This window comes from Barbus barbus, assembly GCF_936440315.1.
Source record: "Barbus barbus genome assembly, chromosome: 35".
NCBI classification, from domain to species: Eukaryota; Metazoa; Chordata; class Actinopteri; order Cypriniformes; family Cyprinidae; genus Barbus; species Barbus barbus.
In genome coordinates, this window is record NC_136763.1 from 11,204,919 (window position 1) to 11,224,213 (window position 19,295).

The 19,295-nt window shown below is 36.8% G+C and overlaps 1 protein-coding gene across 1 annotated transcript in view; it reads left to right on the forward strand.

Annotated features, from left to right (window-relative positions):
• Positions 1 to 250: 250 nt before the first annotated feature.
• Positions 251 to 19,295, forward strand: part of LOC306855435 (IQ motif and SEC7 domain-containing protein 1-like) — a 207,681-nt gene continuing 188,636 nt past the window's right edge. Inside the window, exon 1 of the mRNA XM_079394159.1 lies at positions 251 to 1,677. Within this exon, the coding sequence (XP_079250285.1) occupies positions 1,391 to 1,677 (287 nt within the window). The 5' untranslated portion in view covers positions 251 to 1,390. The remainder of the gene's footprint in view (positions 1,678 to 19,295) is intronic.

Sequence of the window (19,295 nt, forward strand, 5' to 3'; positions counted from 1 at the left end):
ACTGTCTTAAAGTAAAACTCAGCCCAACCTTGTCATTATTGCAGAGGCTTTGATCGAGACAGCATCTTTGTGATCAGAGAGGATAAAGTGTGAATTATGCACATTATCTGGTGTCTCTCCCTCATTAGCAGCACAATGCACAGGTACCGGAGCACCAAACAGCATATGCCTCGGCGCTGTCTGTCATGACAATTGGGAAGATAAACAGTTCCCCTAATCAGTTTTTTTCTCTCTCTCTTTTTTTGGCTGCTTGCATATGCTATGCATTCTACTGGACACGTGCTATAATTAGATCCCCAGGCTCAGTCATTTCTCTATTTTATGTAACAATTTCAATCTTTCATTGTCATTTGAAACACTCAGATGGTGGCATGTAACTATTTATTCATCTCAACCAAGCAATACGCAACTGTAACTGTAATGAATTATACAAGACAATCACCATACGGACAAGCTGAAAAATAAATCAAGTAAATCAAGTTTTGGCTTTATTATACCATTGTACCAACTGGCATAAAGATCAATCATATATGGGCAATCATGTTCTGTTATGCCAAAGACAACCACCAGAGGGCACTTCATGCTGAGTCGCAGGCAGCTGCTGGCTAGAAGTGTACAATTATATTTTAACCCACCCTATTTATTTGCATGTACTGAAATAGGAATATAATAGCCTACACATGACATGAGCCACTTTGGCCCTCTTATCTCATGTTGATTAATTATGGGTTTACAGTATAATATCCCTGCTGAAAAACAACAACAAACAAACAAAAAAACTGTCTTTTTAGCTGGGGGCTGTTTCATAAAACAAGTTTACCAAACAAGCCAGGCTTATTTCAGTTATTCTGACTTATTTTGAATCAAATCAATTGACAATACGCCAGACTAACTGAAATAAACCTGGCTAATATGAAAACTTTTATGAAACAGGCCCCAGGTCTTCAGCTAATTCAGTCTCAAGCCTGGCCAAGCTGGTCTTGTTGGTCTCCCAGTAAGACCAGTCTTTTCTTTCAGCAAAGTTTTGTAGTTAGGAGAACCATTTGACCACCTAAAACCAGCTATACCTACCTTGTTTATGCTTTTTTAAATGTTCAGCAGGTTGTAACTGCTTTTTATGTAATAATCTACCACGATAAACAGAGATCCTACCAGCGCAGTAGGCACCGCTTACCTTATCAGTCCTCCCACTGAAGGGTTAAACGGATTTACCATCCACGGAGCGGGGTAGTTATTGTGGCGCAGCGCAGAGCCTCTGGACGGCGTGCTGCAGCGGACAGGCGCTCGAGCGCAACTTCAGTACTCAGCACTGAGCGCCGACAGCAGTACCAGCAAACATAAACAATGGCGGAGCGGCTGTAAACCCAGCTCAGCGGATTGAATTTGCCCCATGGACGGGCATTTCGCGTACATCGACATGGAAAACCCGACCGAAAACCCCAGCAAGGCGGTGGAGTACCTCAAAGAGCTTAATAAAATCATCGAAACCCAACAGGAGTTGTTGGAGAAGCAGAAGAATCGGATTGAAGAGCTCGAACAGCAAGTGTGTGATCTTTGTCAAGAGAACGCGTGCTTGAAGGATCAGCACCAGAGGCACCTGGCCACCTGCAGACTGCAACAACAGGGCAATAGTCACCCCACGCTGGGTGCCATAAAGGAGAATGTGATCCAAGAAAAGTAAGAGTCCCACTTTTGCAAAGCTGTCACTGCTTGTTATTTTTGGACAACGCATGAATGGAATATCTAAGCAGACATGTCATTGCTCTTTAAATGACTAGTTTTGATCAGTAGTGTTTATGTGTGGGTCTCAACGACAATGAACAGACTCGTGTCCCGGCTTTGGGTGTGAGTAAATACCAGCTCTCAAATGTCACCGGGCGTGTTATTTATATAAAACGCCTGTCTGTATTAACGTGAATGTAGTAGATGACACTTAGGTAGCACTGCAGTCATTAAGAAAAGATCAATTAAAAGCAATTTTGAATACGGTTACGATGCTCAAAACGCTGTCTAGGCAGGCAGCTCGCGTGGACACACACCCCATGTCGGCGGCGCTCAATTTTGACAAGACTAAAAAATGGGCTTTTGACAATTGAAATTATTTACCCAGCGCCATTCTGTGCATGTAATCCTAGGTCGTCTCGTACCGTGTTTCACACTGTTGTTCATACTTTATCCGGGGTTAGTAATTAATCCTGGGTTTGTCAGTTTTTGAGATTTCACAAGTCCGGGTTAATGTTTTTATTTGCATATTTATGAGGTAGCTACGGCACGCGACCTGTTTTAATAACAGCGTGTCCATCTGCGGAAATGTTGCCAATATGCAGCAAAAATACGGTGTCTTCATAATTTTCACTTAACACGTTAGCCTTCGCAGTTTGACATGTTTAACATTTCCCTCAGTTATGGAAAATATTGTAAAGTGTGAAAGTTCTGAGAACTGTAGAAAGCTTGTGAATATCTAATAGAGCAAATCTTGATTGGGTTGCCAGTCGCTAAACAACCCAACATCCTCTCAAGAACAAGGGTTTCGTGGCCCAGGGTGGAAATCAGTGCTAACACAGGCTTGAAAATGCAATAACCCAGGGTTAAGTCTAGTGTGAAACACCATAAATAGGTCTGGCTGAGGAAAAATGATGAAATCTCTAAGCTGATGAAAGCATCTTTGAGCAAGTGTCTGATTGGTATGGTTCAACAGCAGTGTTGGGGGTAACGCATTACAAGTAACGCGAGTTATGTAATATTACTTTTTTCAAGTAACTAGTAAAGTAATGCATTGCTTTTTAATTTACAAGAAAATATCTGAGTTACTTTTTCAAAAAAGTAACGCCAGTTTTTTCTGTATTTTTTAAATGAATACAGCCTTGATGAGCAAGAGACTCAAAGTCAAAGACTCAAAAACAAGGTCAGTTATTTATCAGGTTTATAATATAGCCCTAACATAATATATTATCAAAACAAACTATTTAAACTGATAGAATAGAATACAAACTGAAGCAAAACTTAAGCTGAGATCTGTAATTTAAATATAAAAAAGTGAACATATGAATTCTTCTATAGCTGTCTAAACATCGTTATGAAGTACAGTTTGTACAATACTCTTGTGTGTGACTGATCATGTTTCAGAGTTTTGTTACCGTTCTTTGCCCATCCTCCGTTATTTCCAGTTCTTAATCAAGCCACTCTTCTTTAATACATGAGGACGTTTTATTTCACATGTCATTGCATTTGCGTTGTCTCTTGTGTTGAGCGCACCGCAACCATTGAAGTATTCAGTTTCTACAGCGACTCATTTGGTGTATCGTTCTCTTTCTATGAAACCGGTTCTAACGCTGTCAACATCAGCTCTATAGCGGTTTGCCCGAGCATTGCTATTCTTTCCCTTTTACTGGCGGCATTCAATCAGATGGCTTCCCAACTCATTTTTTGTGTGCGCGAGGCACATTATTTCTTCTGCGCGGCCGCGGTAGAAGAAGAGCGCGGTGGCGGTCGCTCAGCTTAGAGGGAACGCTGCGTGGAAGCCCTGTATTTTAATGTAGCCCGTCGGGCAGGGCAGTGATACATTTTGGTAGCCCGACTGGAAAACACAATAGCCCCGGGACGTCGGGCTAGTGATTTTGCGAGCCCTGCATTACTTTCCATAAAAAGTAGCTAAGTAACGTAATTAGTTACTTTTTTAGGGAGTAACACAGTATTGTTATGAATTACTTTTAAATGTAACTTTCCTCAACACTGTTCAACAGTAAGACATGAGTTTAAAGTATGACAAAATATCCTCTCTTTTTAGCAGCCTGTATTTAAAAAAAAAAAAAAATAAAAAGTATAACAAAACGCAAGACTTAATGAAGTGAAATACTTACAAAACATCTGTTTTGCAGCTGCGATGGTTTTAATTGATTTCAGTCAGTCTTTGTACAAGAGTAATATGTGAACTGAAATGGCAAACATGAGGTAGTTTCACTCAATATCCTTGTCAGCTCCTAATATATTTATTCATATAATGGCCTTTAAAATGGAAAAATTCATATCTTTGTTGTGAATATTTGAGATGAACTGCCTGTTATTCCCGAGGAATTCCTTCTCGATTCCATTCATAATACAGCGTTACGTCACAATGCTTTCTAATCTGCTATTATTTTATTATGTTTACAATCATGAGCTCACATAGCTTCTTGTGCCACACTGCACAATGGGTTTGCTGGCTTGCTGCAGTGTGTTAGGATTTCCAAGAGGATTCATTGCAAGAGATAAGTGTTTATCTGGCATATTTATGGAAATTTACATGAGTGTTTGGATGAGTCAGAAACATAAATTTCTCCCCAGACATGTGGCATTTTTAGGCCTCATGTGGATTTGGATTTTAGCTGTATCGCATTAACCCTTGCTTGTAATGCAAATGCACTGGCTGATCCCTCGTCATCTATTTTTTTTTTTTTGAAGTTTATTTTCCAAATTCATGTTTTATTCTGCTATAGCAATCAAAGCGGTAGCCTTATAAGATGGTGCCGTTTCATGAGCTTGACTTGCACTTTCTACAGAACATTTTGTCAATAGCTTGTGTTGTAATTCAGTGCAGAGAGGCTGAAAGTTTGGCTTTCACCTTCACCTTTCTTCTAAGCAGTGCAGATTCTGTTAGAGTGAAATACTGTATCTGTTCTTGAGATTTTATTTAATTTTATTCCTGGCTCTACAATGACTGAGCTCTGTGGTGTAACATTAGCAATTCATTTTTATTTCCCACTTGCTATTTGCTTTTTGCATACGCCTGGCTTATCTGTGGCTGCTTAAATGTCAAAACAATTCTGTTCATAATATGTGCACTCTTCATTTTAGTCTCTTTTCCACCTTTGGGCTGAATGGTTTTCCTTGGTATGGTTACAGTTTCCTTTTTCACTGTGGTGCTACAATATCAGTATTACAAAATATTCAACATATGTCTGTTTTCACCTCAGTGATGCAAGAGTTGTAGATGGCATGGTACTGTTAGTAAACATTACAGTGAGCGTGGTGTCAAGGATGACGACGTTCCAGTTTTTAGGTCTGCTTTTTTTCTCTTTTCCTTTTTCTTGTTTTGAGATGAACACAGTTCCCAGATTAGCTAAAAAAAACATTTGCTGTATAGAATTTTATGTATATATATATATATATATATATATATACATACATACATACATACACACACGTTTCAATGAGTTAGCTGATATTATGTACCCAGATGATGAAACAAATGCATAGAAAATGCTGTATTATACTAGCAAAACATCTTAACATCAGTACAGGTGTTAAATGATTGTGGATGGTTAGATAACATGGTGAGAAATCTGAGAATGGTTTGAAATTGTACCATGCTAAACCATAAACGCAAATGGAACCACTGAACGTGGAAAAGTGCTTTTTGAAGTGACAAAGTAATATATTCTTAGCAGTGTATCTTAAATGGATGCATCATTGTCATTGCCTTTAATGTGAATTCATCTTCTTGTCTCTGTATTGAACTGAGAGTCCTTCAAATTTTGAGGATTAGAGAAAATCAGCTGCTCCAATCTTCTCACATCCTCAAGGACTCTGGTTTAACTCCAGAGACTGAGGAAAAAGAGCACTCCGGTTATTATCAAGCTAAACATATTCTAAAGAATAACTGGAGATGTGAGGAATTGGCATAACTTGAGAGGAACTTGCATGGTGACAAAGCTGTTTCTGTGATATTCATGGCAATATATATCTTTGAATTAGGGTTGGGCGATGTCTACAAAATTGGCATCGGACGATGTCTGCAGTGAAACATTGCTTGGATCTTCTCACATCCTCATGATTTGAAGGATTCTGGGTTTAACACCATTGGAGAATGAGAAAAAAAGACCACTCCAGTTATTCTGCAGCTTAACTTATTCAGCAGAATAACTAGCGGTATGAGGAACTGGCATCAACTTGAGAGGAACATGCACAGTCACAAAGCTGGATATGTTATGTGATACAGCAGTATCTGAAGACTCTGGGTTTATTACCAAAAGACAAATGGGAAAGATGACTTCACATCCCAGGAAAATACAGTGAAGCATGGATTTGAGATACGGTGTTAAGAATATCACAGACTTGTGAGTCTTCATGTAGAATAAATGAAGTGGTCTTCTTTTTTGTGTTAAACAAAGTTGCTTCAAACACAAGGATTTGTGAATATCCTGTATCCAATCTTTTTACCTCCACATGATTTGAAGAACTATGGGTTTCAGCTATAGTACATTTGGCGAAATTGTCACTGATAAATTTTGTTTTGTGCTAAAATCGATTACATCAGTGCATCACTATAAGAAGTTTTCCACAAACACATAATAGAAGGATTTTTCTTGCAGCAGAAAATGGCTTTTTGGTTCGCTAGCTGCCTAAAACAATTCAAATCTCTTGTGCTATTCGTGTCAAAAAAGACAAGTCTTTTTATTTTATTCTATTGGCACTTTGTGTTTTAAACATACATGCTGAATAGCGAAATCAAAGCGGGAAGCAGCATGTGCATTTAGCTTGGCTGATCTTTCTTGCACAAGTCAGTGGCTCTGACAGGGAGATCGCCAAGACATAACAGAGCATTTCTACACTTGCAGCTCTGCACTGACAATCTGTTTCCTAGCTGCTCCATATTTTTTTCATAGGCTGGTGCCATTATCGCTTGTGACTGCTTGCAAGCACACACCGTGATTTAGAGTATGGTAGTGTAGTAGGCTATGAAACTTCAGCCAATGATTTGTGTGTTGCGTTTCACCTTAGAAGGGGACCGTATTTGCTATGCATTGTTTCTGCACAATGCTGTGGAGAGTTAAAAGACCAGCGTTTTTTGCTGCAGCTGACTGCTGGCCCTCATGTCACGAAGCACTTTGCCATGTCAGCCTTCGGCTTTGTGCTGACCGCAGCATACTGGCAGTAGCATAGACTGAAATGGCTTGCGAAGAATCTCTTGGTGATTTTTGTATACAAATGTCAGTTGATGCAGTGCTTGTGTGGAATTATTTAATGTTCGCAAAGTGGGATCTTCTTCAGTAGATATTTGTTTAGGAAGTTGTAGTAGCCAGAATGTTCAAATTTAGCTGGTTGGATTTTAAAGGAATAGTGAAAATTTTCTGAAATATTTCTCAACCTCAGGTCATCCAAGATGTAGATGAGTTTGTTGCTTCACCAGAGCAGATGTAGAGAAATTTATCACATCACTTGCTCACCAATAGATCCTCTGCAGTGAATGGGTGCCGTCAGAATAAGAGTTCATCCACACGACTCCATTCCGTTAGTTAACGTTTTGGGAAGTGAAAATCTGCATGTTTGAAAGTAACAAATTTATCATGAAGTCTTAACTTTATAAAATGCAGATTTCTGACAAAATATGAGTTCATAATCCATAAAAACACTCTTTCTAGACTTTATCAGTTTATCTTCCGAAACAAATAGGATATTTTTAATATTCTGCCTATTGCAAGTCCATGTAAACAAAACTTTCATGCATCAATATATATATAAAACAAGTAATACATATGAATTGAACATCCAGATTTTTTGAAGCAACTTGAATGCTTCATATGGTGAAACGGTTTTATTTTTTTAATTTTTCAGAATTTTAGTTTTTGGAATAGCTATCCGCTTGAAGATATTTTTCCCATTTCTTTCTCAACAAAGGCTTAAATTTTGTTTGTAATCTTCTTTATGACTGTAGAAAAAATTATACTTGTTTCTAAGCCAATTTTGGTATGGTACTTTCCTAAAGGGAAATTTCACTGTTGCCAGGTTTATATTAGATGAGATGTTGCTCAAGGGAACTGCATAGAATCTCATATCGTTCACAATGCAGTGTACTAACATCTCTAACTCAAAATCAATGGCTGGCAGACGTACAGTATACTGTTGCCAGATGTGGTGCATATCCTTGGCCGCAAATATACTTTTCTATTCTCTTTGATAGCAAAAGTTAAATTTTTAGTCTGTTCGAATATAAAAGGCAATTTAACATGTCACCTTTGTTTTCTTAGAAATGTAAATCTTTTGTGTAATGCTTTCTATGGAATTATTACACAAAAGATTTAAATTTATAAGAAAACATAAAGGTGACATGTTAAATTGCCTTTTATTTTAAAAATTGTAAATAGTGTCTTTGTAAGAGGCATAGCAAGAGGTAGCATGCTTACAATGTTTGTTCAGGTTCAGCAACCTGCATCTTGTATGGCCGCTAATGGAATATTGAAATCTCCAACGTGATGGATAATTAAGTGTATGAATGGGATTCAGAGTAGCCCAGGGCAGAAGCAGAACATGTGCCGGCTATGATGTGTTTTTCCATAAGGGAGTGGCATCCATCTCGGATAGTGGAGAATGGACTAGGCCTATATGAAACCCTTGGGTGGCCATGTAACTCTGCCATTTGAATACTAAGATGAGAGGAGTAAACGAACGTGAGGAGCTCTGAGGAAATGAAATATTGAAGGCATGTGTGACTGGTTAAATTGCTCTCTTGAAAATACAATATGTGATTGTGTATGTTAAATACGTTATATAAAGCTTGAGCTATAAGACTTTGAATCACAGGTAGCTGTGGCTTAAGGGAATATTCTGGGTTCAATATAAGTTACACTCAATCGGTATAGCATTAGTGGCATAATGTTGATCACCACAAAAGTCGAGGTGGTGGAAGTGATATAAAGAATAAAATGAATGCATGAAAAATGAAATGAAATATGAAAATGCAACCATCCACTGATCTGCTGATCTCTGGATGTTTGAGTAATATTGCTTTTCTTGTGCTATTATGGATCATGACATCGATCTATTAGCTGCAATGCAGAGGCATGCGATATTGTTTACTGGTGCAGAACTAGTTGCAAATTGGAACTTCTGTCATAAAATGTATGTTGCTTGGGTTTAGCGTCCTAATATTTCGTCCCAGAATTAAGAAACCTCACAGGATCTGGAAAAGTGAGGAACTTTGAAAAGTGTGCTGCAGATGGCAAACGATTTAATGAGATGACAAGTCTTAGAGTTATATAATGATTGTTAATTCACAGTAGGAGAGTGTCTCTCGGTTTATTTATTTGGTTTAAAAGTCTTTTTATATGTCTCAATGCGCGCTGTGTATATGAAAGGGCTGACAATATGTGGCATATTTTTCTGGCTTATGAATTCTGGAAACAACTGTAAATTCAAGCATATCAAAGAGCAACATTTTCTGTCTTAAACTGGTTTTGTGGTTTCATTTGAATGCAGATTTTATTCAGTAAGTGTTACAAAACATGTCAATATAAATATTACAATTATATAATGTGCTTAATTGTAATAAATATTGTCATTATGCGACTAATTACTAAAATTAGATTTATAGTTTTTTTTAATTAAATTAAAATACGGAAGAAAAATAAATTATATTTTGAATAAAGAAATTTAATGTGGTTAACTGACATAAAATATAATCTCATGATGCATTAAAAAATAAAAGTAATAGTCTTAATTTTCCTTATGCAAAATACAGATTAACAGTTAGAGGATATTTCATATTACAGTACCACAATTGATTATTATAACTATTATTTGTTATTTTTGCGATGTTTCCCCCTTGCTTTGTTTATGATGTTGGAGGAAAGCTGAAGGCAACAACAGTAGAGACCTGCAATGTATTCAGTGTGAATTCTAAATGGTCATAACTATCTTCACTCCCAACTAAAAAAATGGCATTTTACTCTGCAGTTCATTCATATTCCTTGATGAAGTGAGATGATGGTCCTGGGTTTAGAGAATGATGACCATTGCCTTCCAGTTGTAACATTGTGATAGGGACTCTCATGGGATATTATCAGCTGGTTAAATGGAGACCATCTATCATGTAGCCAATGCAAGAGATATCCCATAATGGTCAAGATGATCTTTGTCTGAGCCTGCCAGCGGCATTTTACCACACTGAGCAAAGAAAAGGAAAAATCACTCTGTTTTGTTCCATTTAATTGCTCCATTGTTTGTGTTTTATGTGTTTTAGCTGGCTGGTGCTTCAGATTATAAGACTTTGTGCTGTATTTAAACATAATTACCAGAGCATGATGGGAAATGTTGTGTTAAAATGAGGAAAATTGCAGTTTATAAAACATTTGGGTGAGGTAGTTGGCGAATCATCCCTTTAAAAAGATTTGTTACCTCCTGAGGCAGCATTTGTCAATAAGATTTGCTACTTTATTTGCCATCACTTCTTTATTTGTGTTCTTGATTGAGATGCACCTGGAATATGCATAGTCTCCTACTTTGATTTGGAAGTGTCATACAACCATGGACAACTGTCAGTGAGCCGTGCCTTACACCAGTGACCAACACTAATTGACGATTGATCCTGCAGTTGATAAGCAGGGCCTCTAAGCTATTAGTCACTGAAGGCCTACAGCATGAGCCGGACCTGACGAAGAGCAGCTTTTATTGGATTCTGTCTGAGGGAGCGCACTGAGGAAACATGGTTCCTTACATGCCACACTGATTGATGGTGATTTGGGTTTGGGAACATGGCCTTGTTGAGACCAAGTATGAGGGAAAATTAGTAGTAGTCTGTGGATCTTTCAGGCCAAATATTTTACAGTTCATCCGTAACGAGAGAATGATACATAATATATAGGCATTGTAGACAGGTGGCTCTCATAAATTATTCAAGAATGTGTCTGGTTCATATGTCATCTCAAAATTAGAAGAACAAAAAATATTCTATTATTCATGTTTTATTTTTTACGTAAAATGTTCTATGACTCTTACGTGAAGAATCTATGTATTTTAAAGAAAATTGATCTCATTTCAAGAACCTTTTTTGTGTTGTGGCATTATTTTTATGATCAAAATATTCTCCCTACTATATATTATCATTACTGTAATAAGTCCATCCAAGATTTAAATGAGTTTGGAACAGAGTTGAAGAAATTTGTCATTACATCACTACCAATGGATCCTCTGCAGTGAATGGGAGCTGTCAGAATGAGAGTCAAAACAGCTGATAAAGACATCACAATAATCTTCAAGTAATCCACACAACTGATTAGTTGATCAGTTAATGTCTTTTAAAGTGAAAAGCTGCGTGTTTGTAAGAAACAAATCCATTGTCAAGGCGATTTAACTGAAAGCTGTTGCTTCTCACCATAATCCATAATAACGCTTCCTCCACTGGAAAAAATAGTGTTGTCCTCTCGCATCAAAATCCACCGACATATTTGTTTACAACTGAACTGTTTTCGCTTGTAAACAGTGTTTAATCTGTGCATATTCTCTCCTTATTCAGATGGCTTTTTCACAGAAAGCAATATTATGGATAGAGGACTTGTATTTTAGCCAGAAGTAACAGTTTAAGTTAAAAACATCTTAATCATTAATTTGTTTATTAAAACACGGAGCTTTTCACTTCAAGCTGTTAATTGATGGATTGGAGTTGTGACGATTACTCATGAATTATTGTGATGTTTTTATCAGCTTTGCGAACTCTCATTCTGGCAGAATTTGCATTCACTGCAAATGATCCATTACGGATAAGTTCTCTGGATCTGTTGCAATGATGAAACAAACCCATTTGCATCTTGGATGGCTTGTGGGTGAGTACATTTTCACCAGTTTTTAATTTTTGGGTGAACCATTCCTTAAATTATAATTATTTAAATTGTTAAGGTTACATAACCTAACCTGCAGACTCCATTTGCTTCATTGCACATGCCTGAGGCATACCATAACTGAAGTCCCAGAGCAAAGGTTTTGTGGAACAGAAAATGGAAAACCAATTGTGCAGGTCCCTGAAACAGTAACAGGCAATGCAGGTCTGCAGTCCACCCCCACCCCTTTAAACCTTAATGCATTGAGTTTAGTCTTAACTATATTTTGTTTACATTGATCTGTTATTCTATAATCTAACCTGCATCCCTGCAGGAGCTCTGCGGCACCTTTTGCAGTGAGCTGGCCAAAACTCTGACGACAGTTGGTTTTAAATTTTCAGTAATCAGTAAACATTTGACCGTGACATAAATAAGAGGGAAGCAACCTCTCAGCTCCAATCTAAAATATATTGCATGACTGCAGGTTTGTGCATCATTCAGAACACAATTGCAGTTTGAATTCAAATATAAGAAAATAGAATTAAAATGTATTGAAATTGATTGGCCTTGTGAATTTAAGCCATTCCTGTGCTCTCAAGCATAGACGTCCCCTTCAATTTTAAAATCTTCTTATCTTCACTTCCTGGTGTCATGAGGCGTAAACAACATTCTGCTCATTCAGAAGTATTATTATATTTCTCAATGCAGTCTGTGGTTATCTATAACTAAATTCCATGAGGAGGCAACTTTGGCTCCAGAACGTTGGTGTTTTGAAGCAATTACAGAACACTGCAACTTTTGACTTAAATGGTGTTCCTCTTGGCAGCACTCTTGTGAATTAGTCACTCACTGTTGCAAAGTGAACACTGGATAAAGGATGGATATTAGAGAAATTGTATTATAAAGAATCGTAACCAATTATTATGCAGCTAGGGAAACACAAAACATCAACCCCCCCACTGGGGCTTAAAATTTGCTCTCCTCTGGCCCCTAGTACAGTCTAGTCCAACCTCATTTCATGTGAAGTCACTGATAGTCATGGCACACCACAGAGATAACCAACAGCCTTCTGCTTTTAATAGCCTTTCACTTGGGGTTTGTAGAGTTTGTTGAAACACCCACTGTGCTGGAAATGGACTGTCTTCAACTCTTGAATGATCTGTCTCTCCCTCGTCTGTGAGGTTTGTGAGGCAACAGCAAGCAATCCATCATTGATGATGGGCGAGACATTTAGTAAATACCAAAACAAAATATCTTTGTGTGGAAAACATCGTTGTGTGGCTATTATACTTCATTTCATGAGGTAGATGTGGTTCGTTATTCATCAAGAGCCAGGGCAACGCAGTTGGTCTGTTTTTAATAGATATGTCTGGCTGTCTTTAGATGGATACTAACGTCTGTCTGACCATTAATTAATATTTGTTTCTTTTCATAAGTATGTCCGCCTGTCTGTCCATCGACACATCTCCCATCAAATGCATCTTTACCAGTGGTATAACGTAACAAAGTAATAATACTTCGTTACAGTACTTTTTTGGGGAGTATCTGTACTTTACTTGAGTTTTTATATTTCAGCCAACTTTTACTTTTACTCCACTACATTTCCTAATTAAAATGTATACTTTTACTCCGATACACTTCCCCGAGGCATATTCGTTACTTACTAAAAATAGTCAGAAGTCAGAAGAACACGGACTGCAGGAAAGCATGTTTGACGAATCAGTGGTCTGACGCTTGCAAGTTAGATGCCTAAAAACACCTTTGCTCATGTGCAAACAAGTGGGCGCACAAGTGCGGATGATTAATTTTCCACTCAAGTCGAGTCTGGGGTGTGCGATATACAGTATATCTTCTGCGATAATATGGTAACTGTAAGTGTTGTTGTAATGATGTGCGATCTGACATTATCAAGTTGGCTATATCACCAAATCACACACAGTGCATGGACGTTGATTTATTAGTCAAAACTCAAAATTCCAGGCATTCTAAATTATAGACGGCAAAAATGCTTCTGAGTGCTTTTTATATTTATATAATTTATATAATTTGGCCTAGCTAACTTAATCTATGACACACAAAGAGTACCCTTTTTTTTGCATATATCAGCATAACGCATTTAATAATCATTTTATATAAGTTCAGTAAAGCAATAAGTGACTTACATTTTAGACATAATATTGCTTGTTTTTGCAACAACGAAAATTGTTCCAAACAAAGATCACAGCACTGTTTTGCGTCTCTGAGCAATGGGCGGTATTTACTTATTGAATGAATCAGCTTTTTGAACAAATTGCTTGATAAAAATGATTCAGTGATTCATTTCACTCATTAACACAGTCAAATGATTTGTTTCTGAATGAATCAGCCGTTTGAATGAATCGGTTGAATCTCAATGACTCACTCATTGACAGTCACGTGCTGCCACCTACTGGCGGTTTTAATTTCACATTTCGACAAATTTTTTCATGTCTTAAATTATTTCAAATATCAGTATTCAACGTTTTATGTTAAAAACAAAACATTAGGCCTATTTATGCATCTGTAACTGCAGTATAAATCCATCCATGTCCCCTCTGAGATACACTAAACTGTGTAAATAATGCTATTTCAGATGCAGATTCCAGAAATGTTTTCTTATGTTGGAGTGAAAGTGTACTTGGGCTGGGCGATATGGGCCAAAAAATTATCACGATTTAAAAAAAAAAAATCCTATCAGTCGATATCGATAATGATCACGATAAATGTCAAATCTTTATTTATTTCAAGTTTAAAGCCAGATTTTTGCTCCAAAATGAAAGTTGTAGAAACCAGACCATTAAACAAAATAAATATCTAAATGGAAAAATGTATTTCTTAGTTTCTGATGAGTGATATTGTTTCAAGTCAAGAAACCGGTTTGGGTTGCCTGATAATATTAATAATGATAATATCAAATATGTGTCTCTTAGAAATGCACATTTGATAGTAGCTTGAGTTAGGATGCAGAGGTACATTTTTGTTCATCATCAAAATCAGAACCATATGTAAAAATTCTAGAAACCTCAGTTTTATATGGGTAAATTTATTCTATTCTATTCTATTTTTTTATTTTTTATTTTTTTTATTAAGCATTGGTCCCCCATAGTAGCATACATTTAAATCATGATAAACACAGTTAAAACCACTCATATAATACCATGGTAAATATATATATATATATATATATATATATATATATATATATATATATATATATATATATATATATATATATATATATATATATATAACTATATATAACTATATATAATACCATGGTAAATATAACTATATGGTTTTTAGGTTGCCTATTTGTATGAAAAACGGTATAAATGCCCACATGCTATAGCTTAACCACACATACTATAATTATATACCTTTACTCCTGTAATAAAATTCTGTGTGAATATCCCACATTTCTGCCACAATACCATGGTGTAGTGAGTGTTACTAATGTTACAGTAAATCCATGGTAAATAATGACGATGTGTAGATTGAAAAGCCTTCTGACTGTCTCGTTGTACACAGTGTTTCTCCTGTTTGACTTTAAACTTTAAACTATCACAGAGTCATTTGTGTTCTTTGCTGAATTCAAGTGTTTCACACTGGATCTCACAGCGCTGTTTATTTAGTGTTTGTGTGACCGATCTGCTCTAGTGAGCTCGCGCCGCGCGGCAGTTTGAACTGTGATCCGAGCGGATAAACGGTCCGTGTGGCGCGATTCAAATGAGTCGTGCTGTTTCATTCCACTTTTGGCGCATAAACTATAAATTAGAAATTATATCGCAATAATTATCGTTATCGAATTATACTTGTACCCAGGGTGTAGACTCCAGGGCAGGACATTAACGCTTCATAATGCCAGACAAGTAACATGATTAAAACATCACTAACCAAAAATAACTATGTAAACACCAAAACGCAAGTATTATTCTGATTTTATTACGTTTAGAGTAAGTGGCGAATAGTGGATATATCTACTGTATATAATGCATCTATTGACAGTATAAGGTTGCGCTGCTGAGGCGAGGTTCACGCAGACTCTCCAGGAGAAATCAAAACGCGGGTGAGTACCGGCACTTCTTTTTTTCCACTTCAAGCACTGGTTTTCACCATTAGGACTGTGTAATAGTTCTATAAACATTTCAATGAGCAAATACAATAATATTAGGTCACTTACATTATTGGCGGAACCACAGCGCATCTCAAAGCAACCATCCGATTCATTGCTGAATGATTCAGTGTTTTGAACGAATCGGTTGAGTCAAAGTTTCATTAGCCCATGCATAAACATCTGATTAATCTGCCGTTTAAACAAATCCTTTGACTGAACGACTCAATGACTCACTCATTAAACGCTCACTACTTGCTCCTACTGGCGTTTTAATATATATATATATATATATATATATATATACATACACACACACACACACACATATATATATATGTATATATATGTATATATATATATATATATATATATATATATATATATTTGCGAGAACGTGGCCAGACATTGTGCAATTGTTACTTTCTGACGTACAGAATTCCTGGCGACTCGTTTAGGCGATTGCTAGGCGATACAGCTACATGACACACTGCATGAAAGGTAATATTCAAAAAGGCATAATAGGGGCACTTTAAAGTTAACTTATTTAAATAACAATCACGGTCCTACACAGTGAGTGATCTTACATATGCAGGTAAAATCTTATTTTCTCCACTAATTGTTAAAAAAACAATTTAACAAACTTCATAGCTAGTGTTAGTGAAGCGGTCAGTGGAATCTTTCTGCCTCTACCTAAGCTCCACCCACAGAAAAATGTCACAATGTTTACTAAATGTTTATGATCTTTTAGTCATTTGATGGTGACTGTAGGTCATCCATACATCATCTATACGCTGTTTGTTCACTGTCCAAATGTCATTTGTTCACTGTTTGACCATTTTCTGTCCATCCCTCGTTCTGTCTTTCCTCCCTAGATGGACATTTTAATCTTGTCCAGCTGTTTGTCAGTAGATGCGTCTATCGTTTCATTTATCCATCAAAATTGTGAATGTTTCTATCTGTCCGTCCTTCATCCGTTGCTTCTTCCATCTACCCATCGTTGCTCTGTTTATCAGCCTATATGAAAGTTAACTCCGTTTTTTCTTTGCAAATATATTAAGATTAAAGGAATACAAACTTTTAATTTGGTTGAATTTGTTTGTTCAATATATGAAATGTGCTTCCTATAGAGTCTAATTTGATTAATTCACCCCCCAAAGCCATGAGAGTGCACTGCGATCACTGAGATCTTATGAATCTCAGCGGCGAGAATGGTAAAAGTGCTTTGGTCTGCTCTCTGATTCTTTGATAAATGGGCACTTGCTTTCAGCAGAACTAAGTAGCAGGCCAAACTCCCACAGCACAGCACTAAGTTTTGATTTGAGTGCAACTTCTCTCCTGTGAGCAGCGCATCAAAATCTGCTGCAACACTGACTGTTGGGTGCTCCTAATCTCTGCATTCAATTTGGCCCCATTACTCCTCAAAGTGGCTGACAGGAGAGGGCAGGGTGCATAAGGGGAGAGATTTAATCCAGCACCAGGGAACATTCTCTAAATCATAACCTGAGGGTGTGTAGATTAGGGCCCCAATGCACAGAACACTCCTGCTCTCTCTCAGGTGCTGAAGGAGTGTCACGTCCACCATCGCTAACCCTCTAGTTCACAGTATCTCCCTAATGCGGTAGTTCCCTGAAGCAATGCGCCAGGAAGCCATGTGTTGCAGTGATTTTCCTCCTCTTTGTGCTGATGTTAAATAAATATAATCTGTACTTCATAAATATAATATAAACTAGTGATGCACCAAAATTTTGGCAAATGAAAACATGATTTTTTTGGCCAAATCCATTTTGGAGGAAATCATTGACCCAAATGGTGACTTTTAATTATCTCTTTTCCAATGGCTGTGGTTGGGTTAAGAGTAGGGGTGTCCCCGACTAAGGATTTTCATATTCGAATCAGAATTTTTGAATCTTGCCGATAGTCGAATCATATGTTAGGGGCGGGAGCAAAATACATTACCAAAAGTCAAGTCAGAGATTGGACAGTCATAATTATTGACATTAACAAACAGGGAAAATGTGTAACAAGACGCCTCGCAGATACAAAAATAATGTTTTCTGTTTTGATTGAACGATATTTAACATTAAATGTCAACGAAACCCTAAGAATTCACAATATTGTTTACAACAGTGCTCTCATTATAACGTTATGTATATGAAAGTGGTTATTAATGTTCTGCATTTGAGTTGCGTGCGCTGAAGATGACCAGTAGCCTAGAGTGAAGCATTTGATTGCAGGTTTTTAATCAATGAGATTTAACTCATCATTTATCTCATATAGAATACGCTTCGTTATTTATACAACATAACGTTAATATTACTACTTATATGCCAGCTGCACAAAATGTCCTGAATGCACATGTCATGAACGTGTCTGTGAGGCTCTAAATGAGATCCTTTTGTGGAAGCGTTCTTCATGCAACAACGCGCAAAAACACGGCAACTAAACTCTAAAAATTCACAGCGTTTTATTATAATAGTGTTCTCATTATAATGTTATGTATATGACAGTCCCAGTCAGTTATTAATAGTCGTAGTACAATGAAGTGTTTTACTGCAGCGTAACTCAAATGCATCTTATACGAGATAAATAATAAATGCACAATATATATAAACCGGCTGAAATATTTTAAAATCCCTTATTCCCTACCCTACCTGATCAAAAAAATCCAGTCTTTCACTCTGTCTTGTTAAAGATTTAAATCCTTGCCACCAAGATGCTGGATTAAGTGAAATTTAAATCTATAGGGGTGGTTGGATTTATTCACACACGTTAAAAATATTTATTAAAAGTTTATTTCTTTTCAGCTTCTTATTTACAATATTATCTTAATAGGCTGTATATTAACTTATTGGGAGAAAACAGGTGGTTCTATGTGAAATCAGACATTTGAGCACCCCCATATAGCAAAATGGCATGATCATAACACCCCGCGAATATTCGATTGTGAGATTGGTAGTCGAATTGGTCTCCTGCTATCGAATCGTCGACTTTTCGGGGTCACCCTAGTTAAGAGTATTGATTTATTGATTTTAATCTATCTTTGTTGTGATGAACTGAGATGTTTAAATCTATATTCAGTTGATGCACAAAAAACTTCACTAAACATTATTTTTAGCATGACTACTATCCAATAATCACAGTAAGCTTTGTGCATTGTTACTTTTTCAAATTATGTAAATTTTTATAAATAAATCCAAACAAGAATTGGCGTTTTGACACTCATTAAAGGGTTTAGTTCACCCAAAAATGAAAATTGTTATTAATTACTCCCCCTCATGTCATTCCAAACCCGTAAGACCTTCGTTAATCTTCGGAACACAAATTAAGATATATTTGATGAAATCTGAGAGCTCTCTGACCCTCCATAGACAGCAAGGATATTACCACAATCAAGGCACAGAAATGTAGTAAGGACATCAGTAAAATAGTCCATGTGACATCAGGGGATCGACCGTACAAAGCTGCGAGAATACTTTTTGTAAACAAAGAAAACAATATTTACATAATTTATTCAACAATTCTTCTCTCTGAGTTACCGTCTTCTGCCATTTTGGAGAGTATCCCAGAACATAATCAACGTAATCTGCATTGTT